Here is a 15,806-nt window from a genome sequence, read left to right on the forward strand (position 1 = left end):
GAAATTTTTAATTTTTTCAAATTTTTTGAGAATTTTCGACGGAAACTTTTTTCCAAAAACTGGAAATTTTGGCGAGTTTTGAGTATTTTTGGGTAAATTTGGGCTAATTTGGGCAGTTGTTAACAAATTTTGAAGGTCAAAGGTCTAGTTCAAGGTCACGGTCATCCAAGATGGCCGCCGTGAGGTCACAATCCAAGATGGCGGACCGGCTGAAGCTCCACGCGCCGGCGCCTGTTTCCGGATACCCCATTATATATACTACTTGTAATGCAAGTCCCTTAAATGCTTTCAATAATTTGTACTGGTTGTTTTACGCCTAAAAATTACCCGAAAAACATGCGTTTTAGCCATTTGAACTCTTCTAAAAATACAGTTAATAAACTAAATCCGAAATCAGAAGTAGCCCACCTTTTGGCCCTCAGAGAACTCTTAAATGCTTTTCGAAATCAGACTCCACCCCGATATCATGAGTAGTTTAGAAATCGCGTTGTTTTTCCTGAAGCTCTGCACACCGTATGTGCGCCCCGGTAGGTACGTCTATAGTGACGTTGTTGCTGAAAAGGCGTAACAACCAAACCAAGACAAAATAGGATAGCCTACAGTTGACAGGGATGAAAGCCACAACCACAACCTCAACAGTTCCGAAGTTCACCAAATAAAAGGCTAGGTTAGGTTCGGTCAGTGTAATAAATAATAGTTCTTTTTCATCTAGAAGTGTAGGTCAGGTTAGGTTATTGTGACTTCAATGAAAGATTTTTTGGGTTAGCGTTATTTAAAATGCTCTATGACAGTACAATTTATAAATCTTTGCAATATGATGTTTTCTCACGAGCGATCGGCTAACTTCGGAGAACTTCGGAACTGTTCGGGTGTGTCTCTCATCGATGTGAACAGTAAAGGAAATATCGCGGAGATACTGGAACATATTGGAAACTAACAGAGACCGGTGCGACCTTTTTTCCCTGTCAATAATGAAACAAGACTGTACTTGTGAAAATACACTTATAATATCTGAAACATCCATATGAAATATGATTTGCACTTTCCGACTTTTTCTTGACACATAAACTGTTATCTTTGCCTCGGTTATTACAAAACAGCAAATTTAAGAAACCTTTTTCCCAATAACTCCACTATATACTTTGTTCTGAAAATTATTTTCAATATTAAACCCATAAAAAAACATAATCGGAATGTGCTAAGTCAGTATAACTTTTGCCTTTTTTTGGCAAATTTATTCCCAATGTAAAGCCCCAAGGCAAGAGGACTGCATTAACATTGTTTACACACAGAGAGCATGCTAAAGTTCTTGAGAATCTCTGCTATATTTTTATATAAAAACGAGGTTTCAATTTTTTTCAAACGATCAAAAAACATTTAAAATTATTCTAAAAAACTTTGTCACTGTTATTGTAACTTTCCCCCGCAAAACTTAAAACTATCTTGTTATTTGAATTTGTCCGTAGAAAATGGCACCCTTGGTTGAAAACAACGTCACAGGAGGTGAAATTTAAAGTAGCTCTATTAAAAGATATTGTAGCAGGTAATAAACTTTTTTTCCGTGCAGCGAAGTACATAGCTACCAGCTGCTTTTTTATTTGCTATTTTTTAATTTAATAATGGGACGCATTAAAAATATTTGGATACACTTAAAAATCTTCAACTACAATATACTATTAAAATTAGCTAGTATAATTCCATCCAAATATTTTTTATCTAAATAAATAAATTTGTATTTATTTACACTGATTGACCTATTATTGAATCATTTTCAATAGCTGCTCAGGAATCGAACACGAAGATTACCTTAATTTAAGATGATATTCCTTGCTAAATGGGATTAATTAACTTTCTGTTCGTAAAAGAAAATTGGTGAGGTTGTGAGATGTTATCAACAATTAATGAAACAATACATTATTATTTATGCTTTTTACCCTTTGTAAAACGATATTATTGTGTCATTTACCAAAATGAGTAAACTGAAATGGTTAATTTTGTTATATTCACTGAAGATGCTATGCACCAGGGTAGAATCATATCACTCTTGGCTAAAGCAGTTTACATTGATTTTGCTTATAAAATTACCTGCTATCAATTTAAGAAATCGCTTTATAGTGTTCCTTTAGGAAACTTACAACTTTCTTTGAATAGACTGAAGGCACTACTTCTAAAAAAAAACATTGGTGATGTTTGTGTTACAAATGTGTAAATATGAAAAAGCATGAGTCAACATAGCTGCTTAGCTAACTAAAAGGGTTTGTCTGAAACCATATTCTACGCTCGCATTATTTTTAAACTAGTTTTGAACGAACCGATCATAAAGATGGAACTTTAATCACGAAAGTTCAAATAAATACGGTAAAATGTAATGAGCAAATAGGATGACAAAAATACTTAAAACTATTAATGACAAAATTGTGTTACAAGTTTCTCAACACCGCATGGTTTTCATGAGCCGTTGGGAATTTGTTCAGCAGTGATAAGTAACGCGTAACAAATTCGCACAAGTAACTTTTAATGTAAGTTAAAGCACATTCATACTTAAAACTTATTTTTAATTTTTATTATTCGTAACCCATTTATGAATTTAAATAGTGTAAATTAAATTTTAACGCTAACAATTATCATTAAAAGTATCAATAAAATCGTACTTATTCTACAATTTGGCATACTGGATTATGGTTGATTTTTTCGGTACTGCATTTAGGAAGTGAATGTTTAATAATATTAAGAGAGTAAAAAAACAATATTTTAAATGTTGTTCATTTAAGAGTAAAGTCTCACCATAGCAACTGTGCAATAAATATTATATGTCTACCAACTCTAAAAGTGGAAATGCATTTGGTGTAAGTTAAGTACCAACATAAAATGATTTGTCATATTTTATCCATAATTCAATCATATTATATGTACACAACATTGCCTAGCCCATGCAATTTTCTGTTAGCAACAATGGCACGCAAATAAAGATATAGATGTAAATATGATAAAACAGGAACTTTCTTGTGCAATGCGTTTCATACGGTGACGTGTATAGTTAAACTGTCAACATGGCACGTAACATTGATAACACCAGATTACAGCTTATGTAATAATTAACATAAACATGAGAATGTTATCTACATAACCTTGCTTGAGGATGGATTAGATTCTGCCAAAATAAATACGTTTTAAGATTCACAATGCTAGCGTGTGCGAAGGTGTGTTTTTTTTTCTGTAGTGTTATTTGTGTAAGATTATTTAACTACATACATACACTTTCTGACTAAATTTTTTTTTTCCTTACTTCCATCAAGCATTCACTTTAAAGTTTTTTTGAAATCAACAATTCTGTAAACAATGGCAAAATTATTTATTTTTAAATTATTTTCTTTCAGATGTTGTCCGAGCTGGCCGACAGAAGGATGCTGCGAGGTCTGTTCATCTGCCTGGGGCTCACCCTGAACCAGCAGCTGATGGGGCTGGCCAGTTGGCCAGATGGCCAGTTGGCCAGATGGCCAGATGGCCAGATGGCCAGATGGCCAGATGACCTCACCACCATCCTCCTGGGTGCGCTGGTGGTGGTTGGCACCTTCTTCTCGTCGCTGGCCATCGGGAGGTTACTGCCCATCGCCTCCGACGTGGTCATCACCCTGTGTCTGCTGGCGGTCGGTCTTTTAGACCTGTATTTTCACATGTAACAACATGTATGTGTATTAATGCGCATTTTATATATTTAAAGATTCACATAAAAATTTATTTTCTTTTATGTACGGGTTTATTCAAAATTGATACTTTTCTAGGGAAAAAGCTCATCTGTAAAAGATTCTTTTTATCTGGTATCTGTAGCACCAGGGGCGCAGTTCTGCAGTATTCTCGGGGGGGGGGGGGGGGTTGGCGGAAAATTTGCAAGAGGGCCCCGCGTGGCCCGAGGGTTTCGCACGTGGGTTTTAACCGACACAATTCATCTCTGGATAGGGTGCTAAAATGTTGCACACTGCCTGTATCTTAGCCTATATGCATACACCAAGCAGAAAACTTAAAAATATACGCAAAAATGTTCCATAAAATGGAGCGTCTTGGGGAGGGGACGTGTCTGGCATCGGCTGGCTGCCGATAGCGGCGCTGTGCGTGCACATCCTGAGCTCCGGGTTAGGAGGACTCGGGACTCTGCCGTTCACCATCGCGACGGAGCTGGTGCAACCACGACCGCCGCGGCCTCGTGTGCAGACCGCCGACACGACGATGCCGCTGTCGGTCTCGACCTTCGGCCTGACTCTGGGACTCGCGTCCCTCGTGAGTTGCCGTGGGTCAGCGCGGCTGCTTCTGGCTCTTTCTCCGCGTTCTTCACCGTGTTCCGTCTTCTTCTTCTTCTTCTTCGCACCTGCGCGAACCTGTAGGACCTCCTGGAGCAGATGGACAGCGACCGCTTCATCCGCGATCTGCGGTGCAACTACAAGAAGAAAACCTTCGAGGATAAAACTAGGGAAGCCTTCTTTTCACAGACGAAAGAGCCAAAACCCGAAGTTCCCCGAAGTTCATGTCTTTTTCCCGTATCTTTAATGTAGCTATCCTAACCAAATCAACCGTCCACAATGGTTCAAAGTATTTATAATGTAGCTAACCTAACCTAATTCACCATTAACATCCTTTTATCAACACCGCCATATTTATTTACGATGAACAAAAAAAACCTAAGATGCACGATCGGGTGTTTGGCTCTCTCGTCTGTGAAAAGAAGTCTTCCCGATAAAACTTGGAGACACATATGGCATGAGAAATAACGATGGCATGAAATGCTGATTCCATAATTTTGTTTAAAAAGCTGGCTCTACTGATTTCTCACGGCTCGCCGAACATGAGTACCGAACGTGTCGCATGTGAATGAGCGCTCTTATTTAATTGCTTTTTTGATGCATACTAAAATTTCACCTTCGACGTACCTAAATAAGCATAACCTCAAATAAAGCAGGGGGTTATAATTCCATGCCTAGGGATAAATGTCACAGGTTTAGCGTTGAGGAATTTACTACAAAAAATTTATTTTATGGGAATAATTAAAAATATTATTCGACTCCAATCCACAAAATGATTTCCCTGCAGCTAAACAAGTGTTACTGTCATGTCAACGAAAAATCCTTTAAATAATGTTACAAAATTATATTTTACGTGACGAAAGTGAACAGTTGTGTAAAAATTGCCAGAGTTCATATGCACCGAGAAGAAACATAATATGGATTGTTTTATACCTGTCATTCAGTAAATGCATTTATTTTATAGAAAAAGCCTATGTTAAAATGAATATGTTATTTTATTTGGAAATTAATTTTTTTTAAACATTCTTGCTCCATTTTGGTGAGCTGTGAAACACGGATCACTAGTATATCATCACACAATATTTAAGTATTCCATACACTTTGATCTGTTGCACTTGCTGAACAATTTAATATAACGTACTTATTCTACGTATATAATGGTGCGGGGACATATTACATTGAAAAGAATACATATCCTTCTTGAGTTTGTTGTCAGGGTTAATGAACCCAATGCTGGAGCAAGGCCAACACTTTGGTTACCTCTCAAGGCAAAATATCTTGAGATATCAAATGTATATAATGTGCTAGATTGTGTTGCATCAAGGCCACGTTTCTTTCAGGCATTTTATTCTTGCATTTTTTACAAACTAGTAACCCAAATCTGAACTGTAGGAGGCATATTGTATTGTGGACCGGTACACACTATCAGACCAGACCATCAGGAGGTCTGGAGGTCTGGCGACCGGGTGAAGTGGCCTAGCTGTGTGTTGGTATGTCGTCAGACTAGACCGGTCTTGGTAAGACGGTCTGGCGGTGCGAGCCGAATGTTATGTCACGCATCAAGCAAGAGTCAACAACGAGAGAGGTGTTGTGATCCAGGTTCTGAATCTGTAATGGGATTTCGGATGTTTGAGTGACCTCAAAAGCGAGAACTAATCAAATAAAGGTGTTATAAATGATGACACAATTAAATATCCAATCTTAATTATTTAATAAAAAAAATGTCGTGCTCAATCCCGGGTTTTTTTGGTAGCAGAATGAACAAGCTTAGAGGACCAGTTACCCATGTGTGCTTCCGTTGTGAGATGTTGATGGACAGAAAGGCGCCGTACAAGCTTCACGACGCTTCATGTCATAGATTACATGAGCTCATATTTCCAGGTTTACTGGGAAATTGTTACTGAACCATGCAAAGTTTTAATCAATGCAGGAGAACGTTTTGCAACTATGCATAGTTTGAAAAATCATTGTATTAATATTTTCTTATATAAAAATTGCAAAACTGCTTGGAAACAACAATGATTCAAATGCATCACATATAAATAATATTTTGAGAAATCAACAAAAATTTACTTTGAAAAATTAGCGAAATTTATCTAGGTGATGTGTGAGGCCAATCATGGTAGTAAACCTGATATATGCTGGTGGTAAGCCTGAGATATACTGGTGGTAAACCTGAGATATACTGGTTGTAAGCCTGAGATATAATGGTGATGTGATTTAGGATTTGAAGGACGAGGCATCATTCAGGAGTTTTTCTGTCAACCATGCACGTTAACTGGTAGGTAACGTCCTGCATTGTAACTACGTGAATAATATGTATCGAAACATGTAGAGTTACCGAGCAGTTAAACTAAAATAAAACCAATTAATAGACGATTTATAGCTTGTATAAGAGCTATAAATTAAATACTTCAACAGCATTGTAATCTCAATATATGTGTTCAAACTTACTTTTCGATGCCATCATAACTCTTTTCCTATTGGCGGGATGTGGGGGTAGGTATTTTTTTTCCACGATTCTGATATCAGATACCACTTCAGGGGCAAGCTGATGAAAACTTTCTGAAATACAATACTTTTTAATATTTACTACAAATAGATTTAATCCCTTGCGCATTAATTTAAAAATTAGTGATACAATGCAACTGCCATGAAAAACTTAGTTACAAGTACCGGATAAGTGAAAATGGACAATATATTCCCGCTCTTTCCTTTTAAACTTGTATTTCAAATAATGCTTAAAAACTATATTGTTTCATCCAGTTGATGGTATAGGACTCATTGTCCCACTTAATGCTACCGCGAAGTACTTGACGTAAAAAAATGTGCACATATACCTGAAATCGCATGAGTTCAGTTATGGTTTACTTCAACACTTCACATTAAAAATTTCAGTGAATATCTACCTGCCTCCTGTGAGGTTCGAACTCACGACCACTGGTTTACGAGACCAGTGCTCTACCACTGAGCTAAAGAGGCCTTCAATCATATTGGATTATTATGCCTTACATGTTTATTTAATGGCAGATAACCAATTACTTGTTTAATTAAAAAATATAATTATTGGAAACAGTGTTACAACTTTTCAAGTTAAAATGATTGCGATAGGGGAATTTTGTTTGTTGAAAATATATATACATACTTGCCTTTCCAGTTGGGTCTTCATACCCTAAACTTATACAAGCTAAGAAAAATTTCTTAAACATTTCCCTAAACCAAAACTATTTGGGGTCATGGCCCAAAATAATGACCTCCTAACTTCTACTCGTTGGGGGAATATCCCAAAATGTATAATTTTTAAGGACTTCGGCCCCAAATGCACACCCTTTGAGGGTTTTTCTTCTACACTTGTAATAATTGTGGGCTTCGTCTTTTGTTTAGGACATTTTGAATTTTTGGATCTCTTATGTTAGACTGCGTGGACTTAATGAGTTTTAAAGATGGTAACCATAAAAATTAAAACTTTCGAGAAACAAAAAATATCTTATCTCATATCTATAAAGACTTAAATCTTTTTTCTTAAATCAATGATAGTCATAATGAAAGTAAAAAAAAAAGTTAGATATATAAACTTTTTACGATGACGAATGGCTTTGCTCAGAAATGTTCAGTAGGAGTTATAATACGTGGGAGGTTTAAATCAAAATACAAATAGGTCAAAGCTAGCGTATTTACATGACAGAACTCAATGACACGGAATGACAGAACATGAAGAAATTCGCCTGCTTCTCCAGGTCCTCAAATGGAGAAACCATGCCCAATAAGTTTACCGAAAGTTCACTTTTAATAATCGAAACACAGCGACTTTGTGCATTTCGAGATATGAATTGAGCAATGTGGAGGAATCTTAGTTGTTTTGTGAACCTATGACACAGATCAAGGTCTAGAAAGAAGCCTTTGAGTTATTCAACTTCGTTTGCATTTCATCATGCTGGTAATGCGGGAAGCAAACAACTGGGTTGGCAAGTACAGTCTGCAGAGACGTCTTAAATACCCAGGGCGTTGTTTTGTTCGCAATATCATTCGAGAAGCGATCACCGGCAGGTTGGGTGTTCTCGCACGGCGGGCGAGGTCACGCCAGCTCTCACGCTCTGACGTCGCGCGGAGAGTGCTTAAAGCCCGCGGATCGGCGCGGTCGGTGACTCATTCGCGTCGGGGACTGACTCTCGTCAGGGCGCGAGCTGACGAGTCAGGGTCTCTCGCTTGTTGCCATGGAGTCTGCGCGGAAGCAGTCGATCTCACCCTCCGAGGAAGCTTGGAAACCCCACGGCCAGTGGCGCCAATACTTGGTCACCGCCATGGGTGAGGACCATTTCAACAACTCTCGCGCACATAAGCAATGAAAAAAATTGGTTGTCTGTAAAGTCGGTTTGCGGACGATAGTTTAACGTGGCAGCGTCATAAAAAAACATTGATGAAATGATTGCATACTTTTATGAATAAAATTGAATTATTTTTATTGAATTATCACTATTTTGTATGGATACAAAGAAAGAGTGAAATGAAATCTACAATTTAATTGATAAATTTACTTTTATTTGCACTCATTAATTCAAATATGTTTATTACTTTAACGAAGAGTTTATTTTAACTATAACATTTATACATGTTTGCTATTTAACTTCTTCCAATCTGCGTTATTCTGATAAGGATAGGACGATGATAGGACAAGTAGGAAACGAATGGGAGTGTTTCAAGTTTAATGTGCCTCGAAAAAGTCTAATTGATGGTTGTTCCAATCGAGTGGAAGAGAGATAGATGCGGTGCAAGCGTACAATGAGCGTAACGGGACACAGCGTAACTGGACAATGTACGTAACGGGACACTTTTTCGTGCGTGTAGCCGGCGTTCATCGATTTGTTAGACGTTGTCACGTCAAAAAAAATATTTTTTTTAATATTAAAAACAATTTATTTCTAGAATATACTGCATTCATACTGAAGTCACGTTTGAGTTTGATTATCCGCAATTAATGGTAATTTTAAAACCACAATCATAATTGCAAATAAAACTAAATTTTACAATTTGGAATACTTGCTTTAATTATGTATAACGTATTGTTACGACCTTTGTGGGAAGAAATGTATTCGTAAAGGATAGCCCATAGGATGTTTTATTACAGTTTTATTAATTACTAATACTTACATTACTAATAAATAATAGTACTTAAACATGTCCGATCAACACTCACTGGCACTTAAAAATGTTTATTCGCCAGTCACTCAATGTCTGTAAAGTTCCAAATTCACACTCCTCACTGGAGCTAGGCTCAACAGTCGCGCCTGTCCACACACACAGTCTCGCGCCACTCAGTCGCACTCTCTCGAGCCAGTTGCTCCGCGTCGCGCCACTCTTGATGAGGTCTCTAACCCTCTTCGCCGATATCGCACCTCCCTTCACTTGCGGAACTCTCCGAACTCTCGAAACTCGCTGGGAACTGTCGCGGAAACCGTCACAGCAGTCGCGGAACAAGTCGCGGAGGCCAGCGTCGCTGATCAAGTACCTGAGGTGCCTTTCCGAACCGACGGGAGCCGCAGTGACGAGTCTCGTCATCCTGGGCCGACCCGAAGCCCGAAACATCAAGAAAGGCGGCGCCTATTCACGCCACTCCGTGCGGCGTCCGCGGAATTCCCAAGACCGCTCAGCAGTAGCGGATCCAGAGGAGGGGGGCTAAGGGGCTCAAGCCCCCTCCAAAAGCATCTGGATCCACTATTGCTTTAGTGTTTGCCTTGATAAAGCCTAGCCTCAGCTGAGTCAAGCCCCTCCCAAACCAAAATCTTGGATCCGCCACTGCCGCTCAGCGATAGATAACAGCGCCGAGGAAGGACGATGCTGGGGGAAGAGGAGGGGGCAGGCGGTAGCGACGACCCTTGTAATCCGGCCAGGCGCGTGTGGCATGCCTTACGTCAGTGGACTCCAGTAGCCTGCAGGGCTGCCAGCCAGCTCCAAACCTGGCGTTCGAAACAGTATCTTAAGTGTTCCAGTTGAAGCTTGATTTAATGAACAAAGACATTTTGTAAAAAAAAATAATAATTAGAGCAGTTAATGAGTTATAATGTTTCACACATTGCTGACTGACAAGACAGAGAGACGAACACACGGGAAATATTTTTTTTTCTTGTAATACAATAATTATGGATGTCATCAAAATAAAAACTATCTGTAAAGATGTTTGAAAAATGTATAAGATAATTACCGTTGAATTTTTATTATAAGTAAAGAGGGAGATTGGAATACTGTTGTGGAAAACCCACAGCATAATAACACACCCTAATATATAGAGTGAGCTGAGAAAAAGACTTGGGTGAATCTATGGGCGAGAGTAGATAATTAGTAAAAATATCATAAAATTGTGTATGTCTAGATTAAAAGTAAGTACTATCATTTAATGTAGCTAATAGTCACTGTAATATGTTACATGTTTTTTTTCAATCCAAAACTATTTACAACTAAAATAATTTTTTTAATTTCCTTTATTTATAATTAAAATGTAAAACTTTATAGTCAACGTATGTATATAATTAAAAATTATATTCTAAGTAAAATATAATTGAAGGAATGTATAATATGTATAATAATTTTTTTTCTTTGTAAATAAGATTATATTTTCTGAACTCAGGTTACTGATAAAGATGTTACGTGTTTTTTTTTTTTTTTTTTTCAGTGAACAGCGTAACATTCTTAGCAGGAACCACGTACGGTTGGCCTGCACCGATACTGCCCGTCCTCCAATCAGCGGACTCCCCAGTCGGCATCCCGCCAATCACAGACGACGAGGCGTCGTGGCTGGCGTCAGTTTACTGCCTGTCGCGGATTGCCGCCCTGCCTTTCTTCATGTACATCATCGAGCGCTACGGGTGCAAGGTCACAGGTTACTGCGTGGCCGCGCCGTTCGTAGTCAGCTACGCAATGCTGCTGTTCGCCAACTCTATGGGCATGCTGTTCTGGGCGAGGTCAGCTACGTTTTGTTTCCTGTGCATAGTTTAGGTTTCAATAGAAAGGTCCTAAAGATTCTACTTGTTGAAGTCTTTTGAAGAAACAGATAAAGACTTCGTAGATAACGAAACACGCATGTGATGGTAGCAGGTACATAAAGAGGAAACACGTGTCGTGGCGTGGTTAGATTGTTATTCCATTCGACCTCATGGTTTATTCAAGTTCGAGGCCGCAAGTTACATCATACTCTTATTTGTACCTGGTTTTGAAGCTTAACCTAGCTGCAGACGGCTTCCTTTACCTTCACTTTCCTGGGAATCTACGTAGGCCACCTTTAAGCGCTGCGTTGATGATAGCTCTAATTATTTTATACTACACATATTTAAAAGTGATATTTGGACTGCAAGACAGTTGCTAACCAATTTTTTTTAAAAGGATGCTATTTGGGCCAAAACATAAAATATAATTTATTTGAACAAGTTGGTATGTCTAACACCTACATTTATGTCTACATATAAAAAGAAAATATGTTTTTGACAAATTGGCAATTATCTTAAACCCCATAAAAAAATTCTGTACTTTTCCTAACTCCTCTAGGAAGAGAAATAATTTCCTTGACTTTACAAATCACCAGATTTAAAGAAATTAGACTACCAGCTTTTTCCAATAACTCCAAAACAAATGAATTAAAGAATTGATATGATGCACATTAAAAATACGGAACCAGATGTGTATTTTTGGTCCAAAAGATGTTGGACATTTTTGGAACTATAAAGATCACTAGATAACAATAAAGATGGACTTCTTTTTTTTCCTCTGGAGGAAGTTAACAATACTAACATGCCCGTTAATTTTAAGTAGGATATAGTTTACATTTGGTGTATGTGCGAATGAACTTTATTATTTAATTTTTTTAAAGTTTCATAACGAAAATATCTGTTTCAAAATTTTTTTTTCCAGATTCATCACTGGGATCGCGTCTGCAGGCACTGGAATTCTCCCTCCCAGCTACACAATAGACATCGCCGAGGACACGAACAAGGGGAAACTGAACGTCATCTACGCACAGACGATGAACGTCGGCATCACGCTCTCCTACGTCATGGGCTACTACACCTCGTACACGGTGTTCCACGCGAGCTGCCTGGCCATGAGTGTGGTGTTCACCGCCGGCTTCCTCTGGCTGCCGGAGTCCCCCCTCTTCCTGATGACCGTCGGCAGGACGCAGGAGGCGAGGGAGACGCTCATGTGGCTGAGGAACGACCAGGAGAGCGAGTTCGAGCTCGAGAGGACGAAGACCAGAGCCCAAGAAGTTTTGGCGAAGAGAAAAGAAAAGGTATTCGTCGACGCAAAACTTGGTACTTTACGTAAATCTTGTGACCGAGGTAGCAAAGATGTTGCATGAAGAAGTCACTTCTATGAGTCCCAATAGTTAGGGACCGGAAAACTTCGCGGGTTCAATGACCTGCAGGATGAACTCCATAGTTCTACGTACACTCGGTCAAATGTCACAAACTCATTGGCTGCTGTCGTGTGAGACGTCCCAGCGTAGCAGTCTGTGATTCCATAAAGATTTGGTTGGGTGTTTCTCATTGGCCCAGCGTCATCCAGGTGAGTTGTGAGCCAATAGCAGAGGCAGCACTGAGGTATAACTATTTGTATTTTAGCTTATCTCGAAATGAATTCCCGAATATTTCCGGTCTCTACCAATAGTATAAACTATACGCCTTTGCGTAAATTCTGTGCTGACACCAAAATGCACTGGTCAAAAATAATTATGGAATCCAAAACACATAATCCAGGGATCAGACAAAAATATTAAAGTATCAGAGAAGCAGCAGCAGTAGATCGAGTTACAAGCTAACTATTTGGACCAGTGTGTGTTGATCATATATAATTGGTTCTTGGACGAAACCATTTATCACAATTTAAATTTTATCTCACTTAATTTAAAAAAAAAATTGTTTCAACACAATGCAACTTTTATTGCTTAAACAATCGCATCGAAATTACCATCTAATTGTTTTATTGTTTTCAAAATGCGACGAGATGTAACGCGGATAAAATGTCCTAAGCTTGATAATTTTATAGTCAATTTACTTATCAGGGGCACTCTGGATTGGTGGTTAGGCCAAAACAAAATAAGTGGTGTTATTTTTTAAATTGTGCAATAAATTTGTATTTTTTTTACAGGTGTCTTTCAACAAATTCGCCGACAGAACGATGTTGCGAGGACTCTTCATCTCCTTGGCCCTCACCCTGAACCAACAGCTCAGCGGGATAGGACCGATCATATCGTTCGCCGTGGCCATCTTCCAGCAGGCCGGGGCGGCGATACCGCCGAACCTAACCACCATACTGCTGGGCGTTGTAATGATCGTCGGCACGCACTTGTCCTCCATGGCCGTCGAGAAGTTCGGCAGGAGATTCCTCCTGATCGGCTCCGACGTCGTCATCACCGTCTGCCTGTTCGCCGTCGGCGCGTACTTCTACCTGCAGCAGCTGGGGCGGGACGTGTCCGGAGTCGGGTGGCTGCCGGTAGCGGCGCTGTGCGCGTACATCCTCAGCACCGGGGTGGGACTCGGGACCCTGCCGTTCACGATCGCCACGGAGCTGGTGCACCCCAATAGCCGCGGCCTCGTGCAGACGGCCAACACGATGCTGCTGTCCGTCCTGGCCTTCGCCTCAACGCTGGGGTTCGCTCCGCTCGCGCGCGCAGCCGGGCAGCACGGCTGCTTCTGGCTCTTCTCCGCGTTCTGCGCCTGCGGGACCGTCTTCGCGTTCTTAGCCCTGCCGGAGACGAAGGGCAGGAGCCTGGAGGACGTCCTGGAGCAGATGGGCAGCGATGGTTTCATCCGCTCGGTCGTGTGCTACAAGACGGACACCCGAGCTGACAGAACTAGAGAACCATATCTTACCAAAGAATCAACGAAGGCATGAAATTTTCAGTAATGGACGTCTGAATTTAACTAGAGAACCATTTTTTTACCAAAAAATCAACGAAGGCATGAAATTTTCAGTAATGGACTATCTGAATTTAACTAAAGAACCATATTTTACCAAAGAATCAACGAAGGCATGAAATTTTCAGTAATGGACTATCTGAATTTAACTAAAGAACCATATTTTACCAAAGAATCAACGAAGGCATGAAATTTTCAGTAATGGACATCTGAATTTAACTAAAGAACCATATTTTACCAAAGAATCAACGAAGGCATGAAATTTTCAGTAATGGACATCTGAATTTAACTAAAGAACCATATTTTACCAAAAAATCAACGAAGGCATGAAATTTTCAGTAATGGACATCTGAATTTAACTAAAGAACCATATTTTACCAAAGAATCAACGAAGGCATGAAATTTTCAGTAATGGACATCTGAATTTAACTAAAGAACCATATTTTACCAAAGAATCAACGAAGGCATGAAATTTTCAGTAATGGACATCTGAATTTAACTAAAGAACCATATTTTACCAAAGAATCAACGAAGGCATGAAATTTTCAGTAATGGACATCTGAATTTAACTAAAGAACCATATTTTACCAAAGAATCAACGAAGGCATGAAATTTTCAGTAATGGACATCTGAATTTAACTAAAGAACCATATTTTACCAAAGAATCAACGAAGGCATGAAATTTTCAGTAATGGACATCTGAATTTAACTAAAGAACCATATTTTACCAAAGAATCAACGAAGGCGTGAAATTTTTCAGTAATGGACATCTGAATTCATCCCAATGAAATTCACTGTGCAGAAATAAAATTCAAAATTATATATTATCTTTGAAATATTTGTGCAATGGGAGTGCATGACTTGATGTAAGCTTTTGGACATGCGCCATTGCTAGCACATGTATGTCTGTGTTTTTTTATGTAGTTTTCTTCTACAGACATACATGTGCTAAGCAATGGCGTATGTCCAAAAGCTTACATCAAGTCAAAATTATATTCCACTCTTTTCAAACAATACTGAATTTACTGGAGTTAAGACAGATATAACTTCATGAAAATCGATGAATTCGGAAGGGTCTTGTCAAATAAAATATTTTTTTTTAAAAATATATATGTAACAAACAATTATTTTACTGATTGAAAACCATTTGTGATTTCTGAATTTTCGATTACTTGAAATTCAACAAATATATTTATTTTATACGATTGTAAATGTCTGTTTTGTTTTATTTTTGAAATTTGTTCATGTCCTGCTCCGATCGGCCAAACCAACAGGCCAACTAGAAGACAGGAAGGCTGTGATTGGCCCACAGCTGCAGCCAATCGGAAAACATTACTTTCAGGCGAGAGTATTAAAGGCAGTGGAACTTGTAATAACCTTAGTAGGTAACTCTACCCTGATTATGGCGACTGTAATTTCGGCCCGAAACGTCGGGGCTACAACCCAGAAGCCAAGCTATTTCAGACGATGGCCAAGAAAGCCTGCGAACTTTATTAAAAATTAATTTTAACAATAGTTTTGGACAATATTTAGAAATTCAAACAAAAATAAGAATGTATTCGATAGTAAACATGGTAGGGAAGTTTTATTTATTTTCTCATTGCAACCC

The 15,806-nt window shown here is 38.9% G+C and overlaps 1 protein-coding gene and 1 non-coding gene across 2 annotated transcripts in view; one reads left to right on the plus strand and one right to left on the minus strand.

Moving 5' to 3' along the window:
* The window catches only part of LOC134541845 (uncharacterized), a 33,429-nt gene extending 18,020 nt beyond the window's left edge, over positions 1-15,409 (plus strand). The window contains exons 6-11 of the mRNA XM_063385542.1: positions 3,378-3,636; positions 4,100-4,275; positions 8,468-8,600; positions 10,963-11,251; positions 12,195-12,570; positions 13,428-15,409. Of these exons, the coding sequence (XP_063241612.1) occupies positions 3,378-3,636; positions 4,100-4,275; positions 8,468-8,600; positions 10,963-11,251; positions 12,195-12,570; positions 13,428-14,174 (1,980 nt within the window). The 3' untranslated portion in view covers positions 14,175-15,409. The remainder of the gene's footprint in view (positions 1-3,377; positions 3,637-4,099; positions 4,276-8,467; positions 8,601-10,962; positions 11,252-12,194; positions 12,571-13,427) is intronic.
* On the minus strand, positions 7,206-7,277 carry Trnat-cgu (transfer RNA threonine (anticodon CGU)). Its single transcript has one exon. It is a non-coding gene; the product is annotated as a tRNA-Thr (tRNA).
* Positions 15,410-15,806: the final 397 nt, after the last annotated feature.

Source organism: Bacillus rossius, assembly GCF_032445375.1.
Source record: "Bacillus rossius redtenbacheri isolate Brsri chromosome 4 unlocalized genomic scaffold, Brsri_v3 Brsri_v3_scf4_2, whole genome shotgun sequence".
Taxonomy (NCBI): Eukaryota; Metazoa; Arthropoda; class Insecta; order Phasmatodea; family Bacillidae; genus Bacillus; species Bacillus rossius.